The 23,978-nt window shown below is 36.4% G+C and overlaps 2 protein-coding genes and 1 long non-coding RNA gene across 6 annotated transcripts in view; 2 read left to right on the top strand and 1 right to left on the bottom strand.

Moving 5' to 3' along the window:
• Positions 1 to 23,978, bottom strand: part of LOC120335504 (uncharacterized) — a 135,632-nt gene that overhangs the window by 17,769 nt on the left and 93,885 nt on the right. The window lies entirely within an intron of this gene.
• Positions 7,702 to 12,739, top strand: LOC144411673 (E3 ubiquitin-protein ligase DTX3L-like). Of its 2 annotated transcripts, XM_078109396.1 has the most exons (4): positions 8,736 to 8,956; positions 10,062 to 10,222; positions 11,452 to 11,648; positions 12,243 to 12,739. In XM_078109396.1, the coding sequence occupies exons 1-4, from the start codon at positions 8,884 to 8,886 to the stop codon at positions 12,310 to 12,312; spliced, it is 501 nt and encodes a 166-aa protein (XP_077965522.1). In that variant the 5' UTR covers positions 8,736 to 8,883; the 3' UTR covers positions 12,313 to 12,739. The 2 variants fall into 2 exon arrangements, 1 of the variants encoding a protein (XP_077965522.1); XR_013468901.1 differs by lacking the exons at positions 11,452 to 11,648; positions 12,243 to 12,739 and having other exon boundaries at positions 7,702 to 8,956; positions 10,062 to 10,199.
• Positions 19,128 to 22,490, top strand: LOC144432428 (uncharacterized). 2 transcript variants are annotated; one of them, XR_013480636.1, is made up of 4 exons: positions 19,128 to 19,368; positions 20,108 to 20,236; positions 20,976 to 21,198; positions 21,706 to 22,490. It is a non-coding gene; the product is annotated as an uncharacterized LOC144432428 (long non-coding RNA). The 2 variants fall into 2 exon arrangements; XR_013480635.1 differs by lacking the exon at positions 19,128 to 19,368 and having other exon boundaries at positions 19,572 to 20,236.

Here is a 23,978-nt window from a genome sequence, read left to right as displayed (position 1 = left end):
TAAGTTACGTTGGTTCATTACGGAATTTCTCTTCCGTCTTTATATTGCTGTTTGATAAGCGCGAAATCAATTATCACGGCATTTACAAATAGACCATGTTTTATAAGTTGATCTCTTACATTCTTTAGTCATTTCACCCGAAGAAGTTGAAACCAGGTGTGTTGACGTCCATCGGTCTCAACACAATTCTATTCCTTATCTACGGTTAATATGTACATTGGCCATCCTAGATAAGTTGATAATAGGTTAGTAATAGACGCGTTATGCCTTCCCCATCTGCCTAACAAGAGAGAGAAAAACGGCTGCGAATACTGGAACTCTAACTTCTTTTACTTAAACTTTAATTTTTTACAATCGACGGAATTGACTGCTCTGAAGAGAGCTCGTTTCAATCGCGAAAGCAATCGACCAATAATTACGACTTTACGTAATTCGTAACTTCGCTTCCGTAACTCGAAATAATTCCGTAATTCCGTAAATTACGTGCAAGCCTACCCACAGCATGACAAGGAGATTAACCCAAAAAATGAGAAGCAAAATTGCTGATTGGCAAGAAAAGACATGTAAATCAGTAAGGCCAACTTAGCTCCTCTATAACAGAAAATTTGAAATTAATTCAGCTTCGAATGTTTTCCTCAGAGCGCCCGCTCCTTGATCTTCCTGGTCTCTGTGCATCAACTACAGATCCAGCCATGACACATATAAACCAGCGGAAAAACTTTAAGGGGGAGGGGGGGGATCTATAGAGAGATTCTTCAAGATATTGTTATATATCAGTGTCTGCTACCTTCAGCCCTGAATTACCAAATCTCAAGTACCTCTTTCATACAAGTAAAGTAATCCAATAACTTCACCTAGGAAAATCTTACGCAACTCTTCATTTTCTAATGCTGAACAACAACGACAACACTGTTAACATTAGCACACATGATTAAAAGATCGTTCAAGAGCCAGAATAACGTCTCCGTATAAATAACGGCTTAAAAATAAATGTCTGGAGTAGTTTGTGAACGTAAAGAATGTATTGTTTGAATTAAAATTGCATAATCCCTACAGACAAGAACATCAACTGATTTTTGACAAACCGGTATTTTACTCTGAATGCTTCCTAGATAATCATACTGTTTGAAAATAATTGGCAAAATCAGTGTGACACCATGACAAGGTTTTCTCAAAGCCGTATCTCAGATATCAAATATCTGGTCTTGGTGGTCTAATTTTTAAATTTTAATGTCTTCAGAAGGTTCTTCATGGATCGGCCCTCCTGCAAATCCAAACCATGAATATTTCCATGGCTATATCTTTTGGTTTCAATGATTTAGAAAAGCTACGTTTAACCAAAGAATGGTTACTGCCACTATTCAGAGAAATTGGATTTGATCCGCGTTAGCCACCCAAACTGTAACTCCATAACAAACATAAATTAAAAATGGAGGATCCTGGAGAGCAAGCAAAACCTATAAAAAAGTTTAAAACATTAGAAGTATCTCATGTGCCTGCCCACCAGCACACACACAAAAACACAAGCCTAGTTAAATGAGGCCTGGGCCAAACTTAACAAACAGAACACACGAAGGTATTAAACTTTCAGGATGTTGTACTTCTAAATTCTAACACTTATGTTGATAATGACCAATACAATCTCATTCAAATATAATGTGGGGAGTGGAATGTAATAAATTGGAGACGATAGTCATACTCATGAAGCCATGAAAGCTCTGAAAAAAATACAAGCCATGAAAAACTACACTGATTGCTAGATTGGACCAATGACATTAAACAACATGATGCGCAACTCCGGCATTTTTGTCCGAAGATCGTATTCGATAGCACGCTCCAATGCACATACTTGACGAGACGAAAACGAGCGGATGTGTGCTGCTTTCAAGGCGTAGCACGAATGGTGTTCGTGCCTGCTTTGACAGTTGTCGATTTTAATGATATTTTGGAAAGAGAAAAGAATGTAAAAAGATGTAAAAAGAAATCGGAAAAAGGTAAGGTAAATACTATTGTTGTATATCACCCGGGCATCGCACTGTTAAGTACATGTGGGTAAGCCAGCCTTTGTCAAATACTACGAAGTTATTAATTCAGTACGGTACGTAGTTGCCCATTTGCCGAAATTACCTATTTACTTACCCCTTATGGTTTCAAATAGTTCATGCACCTCCAGTTAGAATTTTTTAATCAGTGAGGATATATACTCATTGTTGATTACTGCTCATTGTAACATACTATTGCGCATTCACTTTTATTTGCGTATTGAATCAAAGTGTTAACAAGTTCACCTAACATTTCACTCATACCGGTCTATATTGTATAGTCTGATCTCTCAAGTATTTGGAGCCACGAATGCTTGTAATTTTCTGACTAAACCCTTTTATTAGTTGGTTTATATACCAAATTCAGTAAAATATTTTTTACATAAAACATGAGATATTGGATTTATTAGCTTTTTCATTCTAAATCATATATACTGCCTTATTTATTCTTAACGGAAATTAATAAATCTCCTCTCTTTCTTCAGATGTGAAAGTTGTGGACAAACCTGTCTAAGCATTGTGAGACTCCTGCAGCACAAGAGGCAATAACAGAAATAGTAAGTATATCAATCAAGAAATTAAGCCGACATAAAGCAAAACTTTCAACTATTCGTCTAATCTCAATTTCCTATTATTTATTCACAGGACAACTTTAGCAGAAGGGGAGATATCAGAAGACTGGCGGCATATCAGTGACAGTGTGATTCCAAGAAATATAATTAGAGTACTCCATAAATGTTACAATAGAAAAACAACCTATGGAGGCATGCAAAGACATTTGACCCTCCGGTAGAGTTGTGTATGGCCCCTCACATCCTGCAGGGCTTGAGGAAAATAACTAAAAATTCCAAAGCGTAAGATTGCATAAGCGGTCTTATTTGTAAAAAGGCACAAAACACGCCAGACATACTTAAAACAGCTTTGGAAAATGAGGATTACGGGTAACTCACTGCACCTGTGTTATATTTGGTTCATCAACTTTAGGTAGTACTATAGAAGAAATTCCGGAAGGGGTATAATCATCATTCCTGATAATATACTATCATATATTTTTTGGACAACTTCAATCTAGACCAGGGATCACAAACTCGCGGCCCCAGAGAACTTCCAGTGCGGCCCTCGAACGCTTAACAATAATTGTAATAGTATTTTGGAATTTATTTTATCTAAATGTAATAGATTTTTCAAACTTTTTAAAGTGAAATTGATTATTCACACAGAAAACAATTTACTGAAAGTAGTTTTGGAATATTAATTTTTTTTTGTCCACATTTTGACCCAATTAGGAATACACATCAAGCTAGTAAAAGAATACTTGAATAAAACACTTGAGTGATTAAATTAAACGCAAAGTACATGAAGAAGGTGGCATTTTCGAAGAAAATGGGAGTTGCAATATTTCTGCTTTTACAAAGTTCTGAAGCACATTGTTTAATTTGTCATATTTCCATCAATACAATGAAAAAACGCAATAAGCTCACCGGTCAATATGACAAATTCGAAGACCAACTTCGAACAGAAAATTTCCATGTGTTTGTATATTAATATAATTATACAACGACTTAGTCACTAAAAATCAATATCAATAATAATTCAAGCAATCCTATGCCACGCAATGTGGTGCGAAATGTCTTGTCGAAAAAATCTGTCATTTGTTTTTTTACTGATCTATACATGAAATGATAAAAGTAACTTTTTTGCATTACTGGAATTAATTAAACATTCGCAAAGATCCAGTTTAACCCATGATCATGTGGCCTCGTTAGTTAGAGTTGGTACTATAAAATCATTTCAGCCTGGCCTTAGTATGCTGGTGACACAAAAAGATGCCAAACGTCAGGACAAATGTAATTATTAAAACATTGAGTTTATACTGTAGTATTTTTGTTAATTTTAGGTTCATATATTTCGATTAAGTTATTTTTAGTGTATGTATTATTCTTTCCTTATCCGAAGCTTGTTCAAAAATGATTTTGATGGTTGTACATAGAATTTTATGATTTTTTATAATAAATACAGTAACTTGCAAATGTTGCAATAATGCAACATGCAAATATTAATATGTAATTGCATTTGAAATTGAAGAAAATAATAAAACTTAATCCAACTGTTTGGTTGCATCACAATATATGTCACAAACTAAAACTATCTTAAAAATATCTTTTAAGTATACATTATCAAAAACTGTTTGCGGCTCTTTTTACAATTTCCAAAATGCAATGCGGCTCTCGAAAACCCATGAGTTTGACACCACTGATCTATTCTAGACGATTCAAGCATTGCTTTGGGAAATAATATCACTTCAATTAAATTGAAATAATCTCGCTATATTAAATACAAAATCGTTGCTATCATAAAGGTAAACCAATTCAGCCACTCGAAATATGTTGGCCTTCACAAAGCAATGGAGGCAAAATTGAGAGTTCATGAGCTATGAACATTTGTTTTTTTCTTGAACTTTTCATACTCCACAGCCCCTATGAATTTTTTTTTATTTCAATTACCATGTGATGGTCATACATATCTTTAACTTCTATTTTCTGTCATGATGTATTATCTCAATGTGCCAAACTATTAATTAGTGTGCATATTTTTCTTCCAGATGACATAAATGTATTGTCTTGTTTATTACCTCAGCTTGGAGTATTGGCAAGAAAAAGGTGCCAGTAAATTAGGTAAAAAAATTTTAACTCTTTGTTATAATCAGAATTCACAATCAATAGGAATTATAAACAGCCAACAATCAATGAGAATTATATGCAAAATCCCTCAGAATAAATTTGTCTAAAATCGGAGGAAGGCAAAAAATATAGGTAGTTTCCATCCACACAAGTATTTCAGAAGACTTGCTCGAGCCAAACTAAATGAGCATCGTCAGGTGTTCGGTAAGGCTGCAAGTTGAATTCAGCCCTGCAACCTGCTGCATAGAAGATAATATTAATTAGTGGGCTATGAGCTAAATTCCTAAATTTAAACAAACCTATCTACGATGCATTATGTACCAGCAATGTTACCTACGATTAACTGAATATGTAATATGTCTAATAAATTCACCTACAAAAGCAAGTTCAATAGGTGCAAACTTTGTGTTATGGAATTGTATCACAGCACAGTTTTGTATGACACCCTATTTAAATGAAATTTCAATGATTAAGCGCAAACATTAAAATTACTAACTTTGGACTTTGTCATTATCTGCAAAATGTTCCACACAAATCTTTCCGCTATCGCGTTTGTAATCTTCTCTGATAAAAAAAACGTCTATGATGTTCAGAATTGCTCTTTACAGCTTGCCTGCCATTCCAGCTTTACAAGTGAGCAAAACTTCTTAGATATAGAGATTATTTTGTTTCCTTACAGGCGCAAAAAGGCAGGTACTACACGTATAAAAGACGCCGAGTAGCAAAAGCGAGCGGAAAACAGACGCGAAAGGTGACGAGAAATATGTGCATTGGAGCGTATCATGAAATACGATCTTTCGCCTGTAGTCTTATGGAGTGACGTCAGAGTTGCCTATCATGTTGTTTAATGTCATTGATTGGACATTGCGGAATAGGTGATAAGTGGTTTAATATACAAACAAACGCAAAACCATGACGGTAAATTCGGTGTGCGGACACTCATAAAAACAATTATCAGAAAATTTACCGGCGCGCGAGTTTCGTGCCCAAGCAGACACCGGTACAGGTCGCGTGCTATCGGATACCGGTATAGCCTACGAATAGTAAAATGCCATTCGAATATTTTAATTTTCCATTCGCTATTCGATTATATTGTCGAGCCCTAGGTCGATCATGTTCAAAAAGCTCATTTCGCAAGGATAAGTAGATAAAAACGGTAGCAAGATTGGAAGCGCTTTTTAGCAAGAATTGGAAATTTTCTGGAGGTCCCAATCTAGTACCTACATACATCAACCCGCAGCCTTGTGTAATTTGTAAAAGTTCATCGGCAGGTTGAATTTCAGGTATAACGTAATATTCCTTCAAAAAAGCAATTTTCCGCGGAACGTACTATGGGATGCAATAAAGTCAACGTCCCGAAAACGACCCCGTCGTCGTTAAGTGGTTAAGGAATATCAACAAGTAAAGACCGAAATATGAAATTACATGGCAGCATAAAGGCAACATACGGACATCATAACAGAATCGAAAGATGAATACAACAGGGATTGATTCAGATATTTTATTTTGTGACAAAGAGTATGATATACCGTACTGCTATTTCTAGAAATTCCGCTTGAATACTGAGTATTCAACTATATATGTGTAAATAGTTTGCAGTGTAACTCACAGTGTAACATTTTTTGAAACATTCATTTAGTGGCATATTTTTGATTTGTTTCTCTCTGTATGTATACTGGTACTGTTTTAACAATGTTGGCCACGTCAATGTATCAATTAGGCTACAAACCTGCTCACGTGTGATTAGTGTTTTTCCTAATAATTGCTTTTATGAGTGTCCGCACACAGAATTTGCCGCCATGGTTTTGCGTTTGTTTGTATATTAAACCACTTATCACCTTTTCCGCAATGCCCAATCTAGCAATCAGTGTAGTTTTTCATGGCTTGGTTTTTCTTAAAGCTTTCATGGCTTCATGAGTATGACTATCGTCGCAAATTTATTACATTCCACTCCCCACATTATCTTTGCATGAGGTTGTAGGTATTGGTCATTATCAACGTAATTGTTGAAAGAGAGTACAACAGCCCGAAAGTTTATTACTATCGTGTATTTTGTTTTTTAAGTTTAGCCCAAGCCTCATTTAATTGGGCTTGTGTTTTTGTGTGCGTGCTGGTGGGCAGGCACATGAGATACTTCATGTTTTAAACTTTTTTGTAGGTTTTGCTTGCCCTCCAGAATTCTCCATTTTAAATTTAGGTTTGTTATGGAGTTTTCGAAATAAACTATCTATCTATCTATCTAACACCTGAAGGTCTCTCGCTGAACACCAACAGTGTTTTATTACAATTTATATTAATTATCTGTCTCCAGTAAAACTGTATAAATTCTCTTTTTCAATATTATACCTGATTTATTTATTTTTTATTGGCTGATCTTCGACTGTTGTTGATTTTACTGGTTGGAAAAAACAAACTTGACTTGACTCTGTCTACCTTGTTTATCAATTTATCGTAACATTCAGTTTACGCTGCTGCGGGATGGCGCAAAATACACATTTAATTAACAGCACATCGCTGGCATATACCAGTAGATAGGTAACGTTACATATTGAATTGGTCATTGGCCAGGAGGTTCCTTACATTCGAGTATCTTTTGTTTGATTATTTTTGGCCTAAACCTTTTTTGAATTAGTTTTTTTGTAATTTATTTTTGTGTGTGTGCTGGTGGCAGGGTGGGCGGGCACATGATATTTCTCATGTTTTTAACCTTTTTAAAGGTTTTGCTTGCCCTCCAGAATTATCCATTCAAAATTTCTGTATATTACAGTATTATGGAGTATTCGAATAAACTATATCTATCTATTTAGTAATTAGTAGTCTATGTCTATCTTTCCTTTTAATTTATCTTGCATATTTTTATTGAATACCGGTATCAGAATATTGGTGGTATAGAACTGTAGAAAGATATAATAAAAATTGTTTATATTTAAACAGGCATTAGAATTGTTATATTTGAGTATTTAGTTACCGTACTAATTTGAGCAAGGTCAGAAGGTTGAGGTGACTGATTATGAATGAAGATTACATAAAACAAACAAATTCAACACAAGCCAGTTTGCTTATGACATCACTCGATAGCTTGAGAGAACAAAACATTCTCTGCGATTTCTATGTCAAAGTTGGTGACAAATCCTTCCGTGCTCATCGCTGTGTCTTGGCAGCCTCATCAGGATACTTTAAAGCAATGTTTTCAAGCAAAATGAAGGAATCTCGTGATGGTTTTATCAATATGAAAGATGTTGATCAAAATGGGATTTCCCAATGTATAGAGTTCATGTATAAAGGAGGAGCAAATTTGAAAATGGAATACGTTCAACAAATCCTGCAAGCATCCAACCTGTTACAAATGGTTAGTTTGACAAACTTTTGCTTCCATTACTTGGAAACCAATCTGTCTCGAACCAATTGTCTTTCTGTCATCAACTTGGCTCAAGCATACGATCGTCATGATGTAAAAGAACAAGCAGAACATGTGCTGATCACTAATTTCAAATCAGTAATTTCCTTCGAGATGTTCCCGTTTATTATCAAGCCAGATCTCCTGCGTTACATAAAAGTCTCAAATGTAAGTTATCAAACATCATGGCAAGCTATGATAACATGGGCAAGAGCAAAAGATGAACATGCAGAGAGATGTTTCGGCGATCTTGTAACAGTCATCAATATCCAGACTTATCCTTTCAAGTTTCTTCTGGAGACAGTGTTAGAAGAACCACTGGTGAAAAGTAATAACATTGCAAAGAATTCAGTCATCACTGTATTATTCTCTAATGTCAAGAATCTTGACATTGACAACTGCTTCATGCTGAAGAATATGGCTGAAACTCATCAAGTACCTAATCCAAACGCAGTTAGCTATGTGTTAAATAGATTCATGGAAATCAACTTTGAACAACTCATTGAGAAAGGGGAATTCTGTGATATTCAAAAAAATGATATAATTACACTTTTCGAATCAGCAAACACGAAATATTCCTCTGAGACTGTTAAATGGCAAGCCGCTTTAAAATGGGTTAGACATGACATTCGTAACCGAGAGCAATATTTCCATGAACTTTTCAGTCTCCTGAGAATGCATTGCTTTTTCGCTGGAATATCTAAAAGATAGTATACGATTTGAAAATCTGGTTCAAAAGTCTGAAAAATGTAATGCTCTACTGATGAATGAGTTCATACGCCGCCTGACTACAAAACCCAGAGAGAACCCTTCTCAGATGCAGAACGCTGGGGCAGGTAGGGTTGCAATACTAAAATATGAAAGTTCTAAGAATAAGTTCTATTAGAATACAAACAAATTTGGTCGAAATGATAACAACTTATTTTCTAGGATCAGATGTATCGTACTGGATATTATGTCCTTTATCATTTCAACAAAATTATCACTAGAAATGTGAAAGGTTTATTACACGATAAATCTATTCGAAAAGGAAAATAGTTTGTAAACCTATGAAGGACATTTGTGTACTGCAGGCCTGAGTGCTGATGCGCTGATTATTGAACTTGACCTAATTTAAAATAATAACATATTCATAATTTATTACGAATTCAAAAATGTCATTTTTAAATATTATCTATAGATAATAATTTAAACTCATTGATGGTGAAAATCATATGAGTCACATGCCCACCACCTCAACCAGGGTGCAATAAATTGCATAGGCAATGCCTGAATGCCGGAACGGAAGATTTTGATCCTTTTGAATATCAATTACATTGATTACATATCATTGGCTGGTTACACAGCCTCCTTATTGCTACTGAGCACAGGCATATTTGAAAGCAATGATGAATAAGAAGTCCCTCAACTTGAGTCAATCACGGATCTAAGTGATAATTAGTTGAGTACAAATCTGAGTCATTTAGGATAGGATTCAAATATTTATCTCGGGGGAGAGGAAATTTGAGAGCAGACGGCTTAACCTTATGGTGAACCACGGCCTCTCGTCCAGTTACCATTCCATGTCGGGTATGGGATTAGTCAGTTACTTGTTTTGGGAAGCATGGACTTGATGGTGGAGGAAGCCGTAACCTACCAACGGTTACGTGAACCACCCTACGGTGGCGAGGAGTCCAGCAATTCTCTCGCACATAACCATCCCTGCACGGGATTCGAACCCCTGTAGGGTAATCAGAGGTGCGGTGGCGAGCGTATCCCTAACGTGTAGCACGATGAGCCACACTGCTGCGCGCTTTCATTTAGATGACTCAAGTTACACTAAGTCATGATGACTTTAATTCAATTTAGTCAATGATTTATTTCAAAAAGCTTGGTAATCTTACAATATAAGCTTTGGTGGTTAATTTTACAAAGTTATTTTTTGGAAATCAACATTTGCAGGCACTTTCACAACTGTTACGCCTTCCAATAGCCTGAAAATCATTCAAAGACAGCCAAGCAATGGAGTCATGTTGGAAAGAGTTTTGGGAGAATCGCTTCCCGGCTACAAGCAATGGCCAACACGGGAACTTGTATTCTCTTTCCAAGCTGGGGAAATGATGGTGAGAAAATTTAAAAATTCAGCGCTCCGGAAGTATGTGCACCAGGATGGTACACAACCTGAACCCTAACCTGGTACACATACTATGTTCAGGTTGTGCGCCATCTTGGTGCACATACTTCTGGAGCACCGAAAATTCTCAACTTATATTATCTCTTAATTGTATATTCATGTTTATGCAATAACTAAATGCAGTCCTATTTTTATTCTTAGTCTCTCTGTTTTATTGTTAGTGAAATTGATGAGTGGGCAATATTTTTATTCTTGATCTGTCTGTTTTATTATTGATAAAATTAATGAGTCAGCATTACCAATTACCATTATCAATTGCAAAGAAAAGTGTAATAAAACAATTTAGTCCACTAATATTTGATAATTTTTCCATTCTCTCTTCTTTCATGATCCAAAGGTCCATATAATTCAGGGGTCTCAAACTCAATTTACCTGGGAGACGGAGTCTGAGTGAGTCCGGGTCGCATCAGGTTTTCCACAATAAAAGCATAGCTTAGAAAGTTAAATCTTCTTTCTCTATTCTTCTATACGCAAAACATAAATGTTAGTAGTTCCGCGATGGACCTTGTTAGTTTTCGGTTGTGTTTCAGAAATTCAAGTATGAATTAAAGAACCCAATGATCATTCTGATGACTTGGGCGTCGTAGCTTAAAATTGCAGTAATCAAAAATTAGTCTAGAAATAGCAGTGATACCTAGGCTAAACTTCTCTACCAGTACTATTGAAAAACAGGTTGTTGAATTTTTTGAATCCAAATGATTATGTGATTGTGAAACATATACCCCAGTTTATAGACTTCAACTCGCGAAGCCACCTTTAAACTAAGCACTAAGAAATTTGCAATGGTGACGTATAAGAAAAATTTTTGGGGGTCTAAGGTCGGGGAAAAGGTCCATGGAATATCATGCCTACAGGTACGGTACTAGTAGGTTACCGTACCGCATATGCCTTTCGGGGGATAGATTATGAAATATTTTGTTTCGCTCTACGTGTCCTGATTATATATTAAATGCATCAATCACTCTAACTGAGCTGAGTGACTTACGAGCCGCACTAACATTAAACTTTCATATCAAGACGGGGGCCACAAACTATCGTCCTGCGGGCCGCGAGTTTGAGACCTCTGATATAATTGATCTATATCTTTGAATTCCCTTACCCCCAAATTGGAATGAATATCAAGCCAAATAAATTGTAAAAATAACTTTCTATTCATAGGGGAAGCTATACAAAGCTCAAGAGTTTGTTTCTTACCTACCTGACTCACATGAAGGATGGAAAGTTCGGTATCTCATAAACAAAGCTTTTCAAGCTGGAATACTCTTTGGAGTTGAAGAAATTTCACAACAAAATGGAAGATTAATATGGAATCCTGACATTCCCAGCAAAACCAACAAAACAGGAGGAATTGCAAAGTAAGTTTTTTTACTGTTTTACATAATAATGAAAGTTGTCATTGAAGACTAATAAAAATTATGTGAAACTTGCCAGATATTATGAACTAAACTACATGCTTATTTATAATGAAGATAATGACGGCCGCATCTATGCACTTCAAAACCACGAAGTTGAATATGAAGAAAATATAGTGTGGTTTCTTTTTAGTAGAAAAAGCTCCCAATGCTTTGAATTTTATCCATTCCCACCAGACTGGCACTTGTATATAATGTTATTTCACATCCTCAGCATAACAATGACTTACATATTATTTGTGCATTCAGGCCTAAATAATAATGCACCATCTGATATCTGTCAGACTAGAATAGGCCTACTATTTATTGTGTATCACTCATATTGTCAAATGATAGATTTTCAACCAACTAAGCTAGTCCTGGAAAGGTAATTTAATTTGCTTTTTATTTTATTTTATTTCAATGTGATTTTTCAATAGTCTGAAAGGATTGACATGGACTCTGATCTGACTGGAGATCCAACGTATCTAACCTGTGTAATCAATAAATAACTGATGCAATACCTCTAAATTTAATCTTGGTTTTTTGTTTTTTTAGCAATGGATATCCTGACTTGAACTATTTCCAGAATCTGCGTGATGCTCTGAATGCAAAGGGAATAGAGTAGATAGTGTATCCGGACAGCTTATATAAAATACTATTCTCGCATCATGATGACCCAATCTATAATAAAGGCAGTCATTGATATATAAGGATCTACTATTTGTTCCAGATCTGCATTACCCAGCCAATTTATTACACATTGGGTGAGGTGAGGAACATTGGATTTAAAGCCGGTATTTTTCAATACCACACTTTTAACACACGCAACTTATCGACGGAAAACTAATCATATATTATAGGGACATTTTTTTTACTACATTTTATTCAACTAAGGGGTTAACATTCGCGGTTGGGAAACACTGTTTTCTACCTACGACACGGGAAGTTATTGCAAAAATATAATACACATTAGTAAGTGCCGGTTAAATCAAACAATAAGTGTTTTTATGCCGCACTCTTCTTTTTATGGTTTGAATAAAATTACATACACTTCGTTGGTTATATTTTGATTTGGTTTTAATGACGATGTAAAAGTTCCGATAGTGTGTATGCAACACTATGTTGGTCGTATATCTACTGCTCGTGAGTGTATATTACCATCGAAAAGAGAGGTTATCCTGTTTTTCCCGTTTGTGGTTCTTTTTCGGCGCTCCCGAAGTATGTGCACCAAGATGGCGCACAACCTGAACCCTAACCTGGTACAACTACTATGTTCAGGTTGTGCGCCATCTTGGTACAGATACTTCTGGAGGCCCCCTTTTTCTTGCCATGAATGAGTTTAAAATAAAATATATATCAACTATACTACATACCCGCTTGCCAATAATTTACGGCATTGCTGGGTGATATATTTTGGCCTACCTGTTCTTAAATATGAAGTGGATACGCTGCTGTCGCACATAACGACCGCTACCTTTACTTTCTTCATCGCTTCGAAGCAACTCTTATTCTATCTACTACCTCCAAGCAGTTATCGGTTGGTGCTTGTCTGAGTTCGTGATGGAATTGGTATAAGCACGAAATACACAAAAAAAAATAGATTATTAGCAATTTAGATATCTCGATAAGTCAAAAAATCAAAAGAGCCACTATAAGTCAAGAAACAGCTTCAGTATTGACCAAAGAATTTTTCAAGTGTACCGTGCAGAAATGATATGGTAATACAGTATAGTAGCAGTTACAGTATATCCCGTGATATGCAATTTCTTAAACTAATATTACCTAAAACGTATGCTTTGTTTTCTTCAATTTATTTCGTGTCCATTCATTGCTTTGACAATTTTCAAAATGTCTGTGGTTTGCTATATACAACTAGCTTTATATTCAGGGCTGCCATCGATATGAACCCCAAAATAAGGACATCAGGGGAAACATAATAATAAGATAAGAACGAACGAAATGTAATACACAAAATGTATTCATAATACTTTGCCTAGAAAGGATTCCTCCAGCAGTTCTTTATTCCTAGAAACAATCTGTTCCATCTCACTTTTAAGTTGTATTTTGATTCAAGTTACACGAACTGATTTTGGCCGGTAGGCTATTGTTTTGTCATCGTGTCAATTAATTTGCTGTTATTACGTAATGAGTGCGCGTAGCAATCAAGGAGGTTGTAAAATATCATTTCTAGCAAATCAGTCATTTGAATTGCCAACCTAAGTGGCTAGTATTAGAACCTCTACCCATAAATAGGGTCACCATATTTTTGTGACCTCAAATCGGGGCACCTTCAAAGACCACAGCTGTGATTTTTTCAACTTCAAATTCGACGATTTTACATTAGGGGCATTTAAAACCATCACGGCTGTCTTCATTGGCCATTTTGTCATCGAGGCGCTGTCTGTCTAAATATCGGAAGGTTAAGTAATCTTTTGGCGTACGGGCAGGGGCGGATTAAGCCCCTTTGGTGCCCTAAGCACTGAAGACTTTGGTGCCCCCTCATGTGTAATTTAATTATAATAACAATAAACCACATAAGTGTATTATCCATTAAAAATAATCACAACCAACAGTAAATAAAACAACTTTTACGAACATTTTTAGTTTTTTCACTGTTATATATAGCCGATATATATGGTATATCGGCAAACACGCAATATCGGACCGATATATATATATATCAGTTGAGCTCTAATCCTGAGGGTGTGTGACAATAAAGATTCATGCCTCCAGTCTCAACGTGAATCGAAATACCGAAGCATACAAGTCACAACTGTAGTTTGAAATTAGTCTACCCCAGGGTGCTTCAAGGTTGCTAGGTTGAAGGACCGCAAAAGCTTTTGAGGAGGTCTCGCGGGCAGCAAGTCGGAGAAACCCCTAAAGTGATCGAAATATCGCTAGTTTACTTAGTTCAAATTTAATAAATAACGAGAGTTTACCGTTCTAATCAGACTATTAGCCTATTATGTTGCATGGGTGGCGTTCTTTTGAAGAAGATATACAAAGCCTTCAGTTATTACAAAGTTAATTCCCGAGAATTACCGTTGTATTTTGCGCATCTCGCGTTTAATGTCGCTTCAAATTATTTTCTTTCGTGACAGATATTACGGTACTTGAAGTTAAAACAGACACTGTGTGATGGGCAAGGAAATACGTTTCCGCCGTGTTTTCCTTATGTCACATTTCGTGCGACACTCATTTTATTACGAATTGTTATATTAAGTAATTTAAAAACGTGCAGCGTGAGCAAGCTTAGTGCCATCGTCAAATACCAACCAAGTCCGTCTAAGTTGGTATTTCGGGACCTAGCTAAAAAAGAATGGATTGCGCGGCGTTAAGTTGGTTCTGCATTTCGTCACTACTATCACATGGCCGACCCTTGAAAACAGAGGAGTGTTTTTACTAAAATAAAGGCACAAAGCGTCAGAAAAAGGGGTTTGAATCTCGGGATCCCAACCCCAGTTGAAATAGCAAAAAAAAAACTCGGAAACGTTCCTCCATTAGATACAAATATACGCTAAAATTGATCTTTGAGCCGCACGGAATGTATCAGCATGACAGGGTTTGGACCACCCTGGTCTACCTTGTCTCCCGACTTCGCTAACCACTAGATCGTTGAAATACGACCGTGTAACCGCCACATAGTGGAAATAGTTCATTGGTCCAATTGTTGAAAAGAAAAGAAATTTTTTAAAAAAGAAAAATGCAGCAACAAAGAGAATACTGTGAAGGAAAAACAACAACAAATTAAGGAAACGATTCATAGACCCATTTCGTGTCCAATAAATGAGTCCCAGTGTTTATTTTTGATATGATACTTGAAGACGAAAAATAGCCGAATATTTTGAAGTTTTAGTCGTCTGGTGAATTCGTAATATTTTAATGAACACCGATAAACTATATAAAATTCTGCTTTAAAATTTCTGTGGTGCCCCTCATTGCTTGGTGCCCTAAGCACGTGCTTATATTGTTCAATGGTTAATCCGGCGCTGCGTACGGGGCTTACACAACAACAGTATGAAGAACATGCTAATTGGTAATGTTCGTGTATCATGCTGACTGGCTGAACGCCAATGCGGGATTTTTTGCTGACCGGTCGGGACGCCGGGACAAGGTGTTCAAAAGTGGGACTAACCCGCCTGAAACGGGACGTATGTTAAGCATAGCCATATGGCACCGCTTAGACAAAATATAATCGAGGCAAAAACGAGTTGATAAAAAGTATTTACCAGGAGGTTGTGAAAACATATTGGTGCTTTGGTTTGTAACTATGATGTCAGAATAGGTCTCATGGCGTCCGCTCGTTTAGCGGAATCCCGATCGTCCGTTCAAGTACTTTGATAAATGCTGGATAGGCACGTAGCAGATAAATGGAAATTCTTTTTTTAATGCTGCAACTACACTTCAATTGAAGTTCAGATTGTGGGATTGCAGCACTCGTTTCAAAATATTGTTTGTTTGCACTCGTTCGTCTGGGAGAACTTAGGGAGCAAAATGGGAGCACAACGATGTTCACACTTGTGACAATTTTCAACGTCTCGCCTCCTGAAATATATTAAAATCAGACAGCCTACAAACTGAATTTTCTTTGGCCTGTCCGGTAAATGCCGTCACATAATACAGTATAACGATGCTGCATTACAAAGTATATGTAAGGCGGGACTTCATTCAGGTTTAGCAGTAAGTAATTCTGCCACTAAATACAATACTCTCTTTGGCCATTATAATACGGGATTGCTCTACTACAGCCAGCTTATCTCAGTCACAACTTGTCTTGTTAGTCTTAAGTAATTGCCTATTCCAACCGGGGAACAATTCCCACACCAACCCTTCAGAGAGAAATTCTGCATTTGCTGTAGTACTACTAATATCCTAATTTTTTTTTATTTTATAACGATAATACTTATACGTAGGGTTACCATATTTTTGTAACTTCGAAACGGGACGCCTCCAAAGACAACAACCTATTAGATGTGATTTTGTAACTTTGTCATTTCCGATTTTATTACATACGCCTACATTTAAAGATATCCCGGCTGTCTTCATTGACCATAACTGTCATCGAAAGTTCATGCGCATATTCTCTGTCCAAATATCCGGTTCAGTTCGAAAAATAGGAAGGAATTGAAGTTTAACGATACTTATAATTTAAATTTTTTACCGGTAGCATTTAATAACTTGGCATTATTTTGGCATTTCATTGGTGAATGAATCGATTTAGTCCAACTCTCCGTGCACTCAACTTTCGTTGGGCAATTTGGCATTTGACTCCATTTATATTCAGCTTGGCGAAATTTTTTTGTCTTTATATTAAATACTGTTCACTCTTGTATGGGACTTTTTATAAAATTAAAAAAATGGTCTGGGAAACAATTCTTATTTTTTATCACAATTCCTATCTTTCATTATAATTTATTGATTTTACACGTAATACGTTCGCTAACAATATATGGGGGAAACAACGGAACAAACACAATACGCATTCACCTTCAGTAAGTATGCCAGTATACGCAAGTATACGTAAAAGGTTAAATTCTATGAACAGATTTACAGTGTTACAAAGGCAAAGGTAAAAGAACAATATTTCTCGTGTCTTGAGCTATTTTAAGCTAAAACATCAAAATTTGGTTTTTGTTCGATAGCGGCAGCATCAGGCGCGGCCAGATTGAATAACCCAATGGGCCGGATTTGAGTCGCGGGCCGTAGTGTTCCCATATCAGGTCCATAGACATTCTGATTTTTAGATATTGCAGGAATTAGAATCCGAGTAGTACGAGCCAGACTTTGGAAATCATCACAAATGTAAACATCGTGGGATATATGACCTTGTGAATATCAAAATTGACTCTGAAAGTCCTGGTTTAAATTTGATAACCAGGGCAGCCTTCCGCAGACGCAACTAGGTTTGCTGGACTACAAAATTTGCTTAACCAATTATCTGTGAATACGACGTTTGGGTAAGAAGCCATTCGGCTGCTGAATTATCCATGTCCATGACGTCACAAATCCCCAATAACTAGCTTGTTCGAGGCGAACAACGCACGTGATAAGATCAATAGCCAAAAATTTCGTACCTGCAAGTGCAACTACTAGAAAGCTTATGTTAATTAAAGGTGCGACCAGTGGTTTCACCCAGTTATTTGTATTCACCCCTACTGTGTTAAAGGTTGCACACTCGCTGGGAAAGTCGTTAGGTGCGCTGACTTGTATCGCGATCCCATGTAGTTTTAAACTGAAATGTTGTTTGTTTTTGATTGCGGGAACAAGAAATGATAGAGTGGAGACAGATGAAAACCCTGCGCGTTCAGTCAGTAGTATCAGTAGTTTATTTTTACACATGCCGAAAATACACATTATACGAATAGGATTAAGTAAAAAAAGAAAAAAATGCATTTTAGTGTGAAGGAAGACGCGATAAACCAGTAATGGTTATCGAGCAGCGTCACCTACAAGGAAGTCTAACATCAAATTTTATAAAGGAATAAAAAGACGAACATTAAATACTAAAAGAATACGGAAATAGAATATATTCAGGCGACACGAATATCCGAGTCTCGTTCATAACGAAGGAAGCAAGCGACTCCAGTCACAACAGGCGGGGTAACCATGTCACCGCGTTTTATTAGATATCAATCAATCAATCAATTTTATTCGGTCACTCTGATACAAACAAAACACAAAACAATAACAAAGGGACAAACAAAATACAGAGGACCTGGAGGACGGGCATAACTTAATAAAAAAGTTAAATACGTACAAGTACGTGCCCGTCCCCCAAAAACAGGCAAAACACAATAAAACAAAAACACGATGTGACATCGGGCAATATCTTATAAATTCAAATTAAAATGTGAGACGTGTATGTGCTTTTCCTATACAGATATATGGATTAAAGAACACTCGCTGACAAAAAAATGATGATGTTGTGGGCCTACTTCAATTATATTGCAAAAATAACACAGTGACAATTTTTTTTTACTAAAAAACAAGCTTGGTAAATGGATTGAATGTTCCATAGCAGTCTATGCACAAATCATGAATTGGGGTATTGGGTTCTTTTGTCGTTTTCGGTTAGTTCACTTTAAAATCATTGTATCCGTTCCAATGCTTCCAACATTAATATCGAATTTCCACGAACGACCACCATTCAGCCATTCCAACAGGTGCAGTGATCCCATCTTTTCTATGCTCTGTTTCATCATACACGACTAGATTCATAAAAGGATCGTCCACCATTTAACTTTAAATTCAATCTTTTATCCATAAACTTCTTTAATTTTAGTAGATGGGCTTTGCTCATGTTGATATTGCGCGATACAGATTACAGATACCGAAATATACAACGCGTGGCATTCACTAGTCTTTTCAAGCTGACACGTCCGCACCCGACGACGGTCGGAACGGAATCAAAAGTGATAAACCATAGCATTACGAGGTAACTATGGATAAACGGGCTAAGAAACCTCGCTTGTCAGCTGCAGTAAGGGCCATTGTTTTGGGGGTAGTACCTCATTCGGAAGACATTAATAACAAACAATATTATTGGAATCAGGTTCCGAAAGGGGTTTTTAAATCTATACGGTAGTAACGGTACCGTACTCATGGAATTCTACAGTGGCCTGATGACTGGGTGCTGGTGGCAAATTCATACATGAACAGAAAAAGAGATCAACTTAAAAAGGTAAACAAAATTCTGGTAAATACTAGATTATCGTTGAACCAAACATAAGTTAGATCTAGCAGAAATCCACAAACAGACTGCACAGATATTATTAAAATAGGCTACTGAAGGCAATTACAATGCAATAAGAAATCTGAAATATAACTTATAATTTTAGATCATGTACCTCATGGCTATTGTGGTATAATTTCAACGAAAGTGAGAGCACTTATGTTTGACTGCAGGTAACAAATGCAAAAAAAGATATTGGTTAATTCAAAACATGAAACCTCGAGTGTGACTGCACTTCCACAGATATCTGTGGATTACAGGAAGAATAGAAACAAACTCATGTGCAAAATAAAAAGTATAATAAATATAAGACATGACTATTCATTTCTCTGCATAAAATTAAACAGTCCTTGTAGAATTCAAAAAAAGTAAGCATGGAGATTCATTTCACTGTGCAATATATGAAGTAAATTAAGAAATAGACAGAAATAACCATGAATATCCATTCCACTGTGCAGTATCAAAGGTGCAGAACGAATTCAACAAGAATAAGCTTGAAAATTTATTTCACTGTGCAGTATATAAAGTAGGCAACAACAAAAGAGTGAATATTCATTCCACTGGGCAATATATAAAGTACGACAAAAGTGTGACATAGAAAAATAAGCATGAAAATTTATTCCACTGTGGAATATATGAAGTAATAACAAGAATCTAATAAAAACAAACATGATTGTTTCTTCCACAGTGCAGAAAATTGATTATTAAAAGTATCAAGTCAATCTATTCGAGAGGCTGTGGATCAGATCAAGCAATCCTGGCAATGACAAAGAGGAAAGCTGACAGCACATCAACTCTAGGTGCTGGCAGGTGACAGGTAAGAAGAGAGCATGAATTTTTTAAATTTAAATTTAAAGATGTCATAAGTGGAGTCACGTAGACTGAGGGGAATACTGTTCCAAATTAGTACACCTTTGTATTTTAGGGAATTTTGTGTTAAGCCTAGGGAAAAACGTGGTACAAAAAGATTAGACTTAGTCGAGGAGCGGGTATTGTGCTCATGTACATTACTAAGACTTAGAAAATAATTGTCAAAAGCTGCGGGTAGATTATTGTTATGGTATTGGTGCATAATCTTGGAGACCTCTAATTTGTAGATGTCTGACAATTTTAGCACCCTGGTCTTAAGGTATAGGATGTTTAGGTTGGAACGAAAAGGAGCTCTAGCGAGAGTTCTAACAGCTCTATTTTGAACTTTTAATTTATGCAAATTTGTTTGGGAGGCAGCCCCCCAAGCAGCTACAGCATATTGTATATATGGTTGGAAAAGGGCAAAGTATACGGTTCGAAGGGTTGCGTCATGTATATGTGTATATATGATCTTGAAAGTTTCCTATGTATTTCAACAGTGTGGGTGTTCCACTTTAATTTGTTGTCAATAATGAGCCCTAAATATTTGTAAGAGTTGACAATTTCGAGCGAGATTCCTTTAATTCTGATTGAGATATTTGCGTGTCTAGTGCGAGTTTTCGGGCTGAATAACATCACTTTTGATTTGTCAACATTCACTGTAAATTTGTTACAGGTCATCCAATCATGTATTTTATTAATTTCAGAGTTCACTTTATCTTGGAGCGTATTCAAATCTTTTGAGCTGTAAAGCAAACAGGCATCGTCAGCGAAAAGTTTGGTTAAGAAGTTGGAGCAGGACGACAGATCATTTATTGCGACGAGGAAAGCAAGCGGTCCCAATACAGAACCTTGAGGAATTCCACAGTGAATAGGGAGCATGGGAGACCTATTGGAATCCACCTCGACAAATTGTTGTCGACCGGACAGGTAATCACAAAATAAGTTGCCTGTAGCACCTCGAAAACCATAATGTCTCAGTTTGTGTGAGAGAATAGTATGATTGACAGTGTCGAAGGCTTTTTTAAGGTCTAAGAAAATACAGCAAACAAATTCACCTTTGTCCAGTTTATCATATATATAGGAAATTAAATCTAGAATAGCATGGTTTGTGGAATGATCGGATAGAAATCCGAACTGACATTTATTGATTAAGTTGAATTTTGTACAAATATTGAGCATTCTTTTATGTAATAATTTTTCTAGGATGATGCCAATGGAGGGTAAGATTGAAATTGGTCTGTAATTTGAGGGATCATTATTTTTACCATTCTTATAAACTGGTACTACTCGTGCGATCTTAAGTGAAGAAGGGAAAGTACCTAATCTAAAAGACGAATTGAAAAAATTACATAGCGCTGGCGAAATGATATCAGCAGTAGACTTAAGAAAGTGGGAAGGAATACCATCAGGCCCAACAGCTTTCCCTTTTTTTAGGTTCAATATAATCTGCAAGATCTCGGCAGGTGACGTAAGCTCAAGAAAAAAAGAATTTCGCAATGGAGTACCTAAGAAGCCGGCAAAAGACACTGGGCTATCAGGGAGATTATCTGCGAGTTTCTTCCCTACTGAGGAGAAAAACTTATTAAATTCATTGGCAACCAGGACAGGGTCTGTCACTGTGGTTCCATTTTCAAGCTTTAATTCTGTGACGGAGGTGTTATCTCTAGACTTACTTAATTTTAATAATGTCATTGATCGTTTTCCATGTACGTTTAACATCACCTCGGTTGTTCTCGAGGACATTACGATAAAATAATTCTTTAGATTTCCTCTGCAAATGAACCAACAAATTTCTATACTTTTTGAAGTGATCACGCTGGGATGGACTACCCCTCAAGAACTTGTTTTTGTACATGTTATTTTTGTGTTTGATAGACTTGCGAATTCCCTTAGTGATCCAAGGTTTGGAGTAAAGTTTGTGTTTTTTGCGAGATAAGGGTCGTAAGGGGGCATGTTTGTTAATTAACCATTTCAAGTGACCAAGGAAGGTATCGAAAGAGGTATTGAAATTTTCTTTGCAAAAGGTAGCACCCGTATAGTTGTTACACATCAACTCAACATCGGACCTAAAAGAATCGATACAAAATTTTGACATATCGCGCTTCATGCGAGTATTGGTCTTTAAGCCAACATTAACACCCGAGATTGTGCATGCTATAGGAAAGTGATCAGTCATGTCACTGAGCAAAATAAATGATGAAGAACATTGGTTAATGGTGTTCGTATAGAGATGATCTATAAGGGTGTGACAAGTTGAGGTGGGTTTCGTTATCACTGGGAAAACATAGTAAGACATGAGCATGTCCAAATACATGGCAATGGAATTATTATACGTGTCGAGTAGGTTAATGTTAAAATCACCCAGTATCATGAATTTTTTTTTAGTCATATCCAGTATTTCGAATAGGCGAGCCATTGCTAGGGTAAAAGATGGTAAATTGCTTTTTGGGTGGTTGTAGATAACACCAATAATGAGGCTCTGAAAATTCAAGCTGGGCTGGGAGAACTTGAGCTCGATCCATATATCCTCACAGTTAGGAAATGTTAAATTAAAATCTTGGACTAATTGGCAATCTAAATTATCTTTAATGTACAAACCCACACCACCCGCCTGAGTTGGAGAGGGAACATGATAAAAGGTGTACCCTGGGATGTCCACATTAACAGGCATGGTCATATTATTGATCCGGGTCTCACTAAGAGCAATCACATGGGGGAGAATATGAAAATTTGAAGTTAATTCTATTAAGTTATCAACATATTTAGCAAGTGATCTGATGTTAAGATGTATTAGAATGAGGTCGGATGGTAAGAACCTGGAAGAAGCCTCATTGATCTGACTTATTTCAAGGTATTGACTTTGAATAGAATCGTCGCAGGAATAAAGACTTGTTGATTCCCAATTTGAGTTGGGAGGATAGTTAGTTAAATTATTGAATGGGAGGATTGAATATGACTACATATAAATGGCCATTTATTATAGGGGTATGAAATATACAAGAGTTGCAGTTGAAACAATTGGAAAGTTTCTCAAATCTGACAATATTTGGCAAAAAGACATTATGGAAGGATTTTAATGAAATATTAGCACTTATCTGATCTTCTTCAGATCTTCTTCATTATTTATTGATAAAGTATTAGTTTCTTTGTTTTTTTTCACCAAAACTCTTCCATTGGATGTCCAAAGAAAAGCGTATCCGCAACGATTTTTTAGGACTTTCGCTTGGTAGAATAAGTTTTTATTTTTGTCTGTTAAGTTCTCGACAATGAAAGCATTGGATAGGTTTGATGGAGATGTTGATTTCGCAGCAGATCTTATAAGGTGACGGTTTTTGATAATTTTATTTCGGATCTTCGGATCTGATTGAGGTGATGTCTTGTTTGATTTCCTTCAAAGAATGCATTTGTTCTTCCAAGCATACTTTGAGGTCAGGGCTCATAGGTAAGTAATCTGAGGAGATGTTACCGGCATTGAAATTATCCTCAATGCATTTAGCAATAAGAGTAGGAAGTTGGATCTCTATATTCCTCTGTATTGCTTCTTGTAGATTTAGGTATAAGTCAGTAGGTCTATCAAGTTGGTGTATAGTAGGACCTATTGGAGAGAGGCCAGGATCTGGTAGGCTTCTGGTGAGACGTGGTTTGGGCTTCGGCTTTTCAGTGTTGTTGAAAAGAGCATTGTTGGTGTTGTTGTTTGACGTATCTGA

Source organism: Styela clava, chromosome 15 (genome assembly GCF_964204865.1).
Source record: "Styela clava chromosome 15, kaStyClav1.hap1.2, whole genome shotgun sequence".
Taxonomy (NCBI): Eukaryota; Metazoa; Chordata; class Ascidiacea; order Stolidobranchia; family Styelidae; genus Styela; species Styela clava.
This window is presented reverse-complemented; position numbering and strand designations above follow the sequence as displayed.

Bases quoted from the DNA above. Each gene is read 5' to 3' on its own strand.
- LOC144411673 (XM_078109396.1), top strand. From the start codon at position 8,884: ATGAATGAGTTCATACGCCGCCTGACTACAAAACCCAGAGAGAACCCT. The intron at 10,223-11,451 runs GTGAGAAAATTT...TTCTATTCATAG, and splicing joins TCCAAGCTGGGGAAATGATG to GGGAAGCTATACAAAGCTCA. The intron at 11,649-12,242 runs GTAAGTTTTTTT...TTGTTTTTTTAG, and splicing joins AAAACAGGAGGAATTGCAAA to CAATGGATATCCTGACTTGA.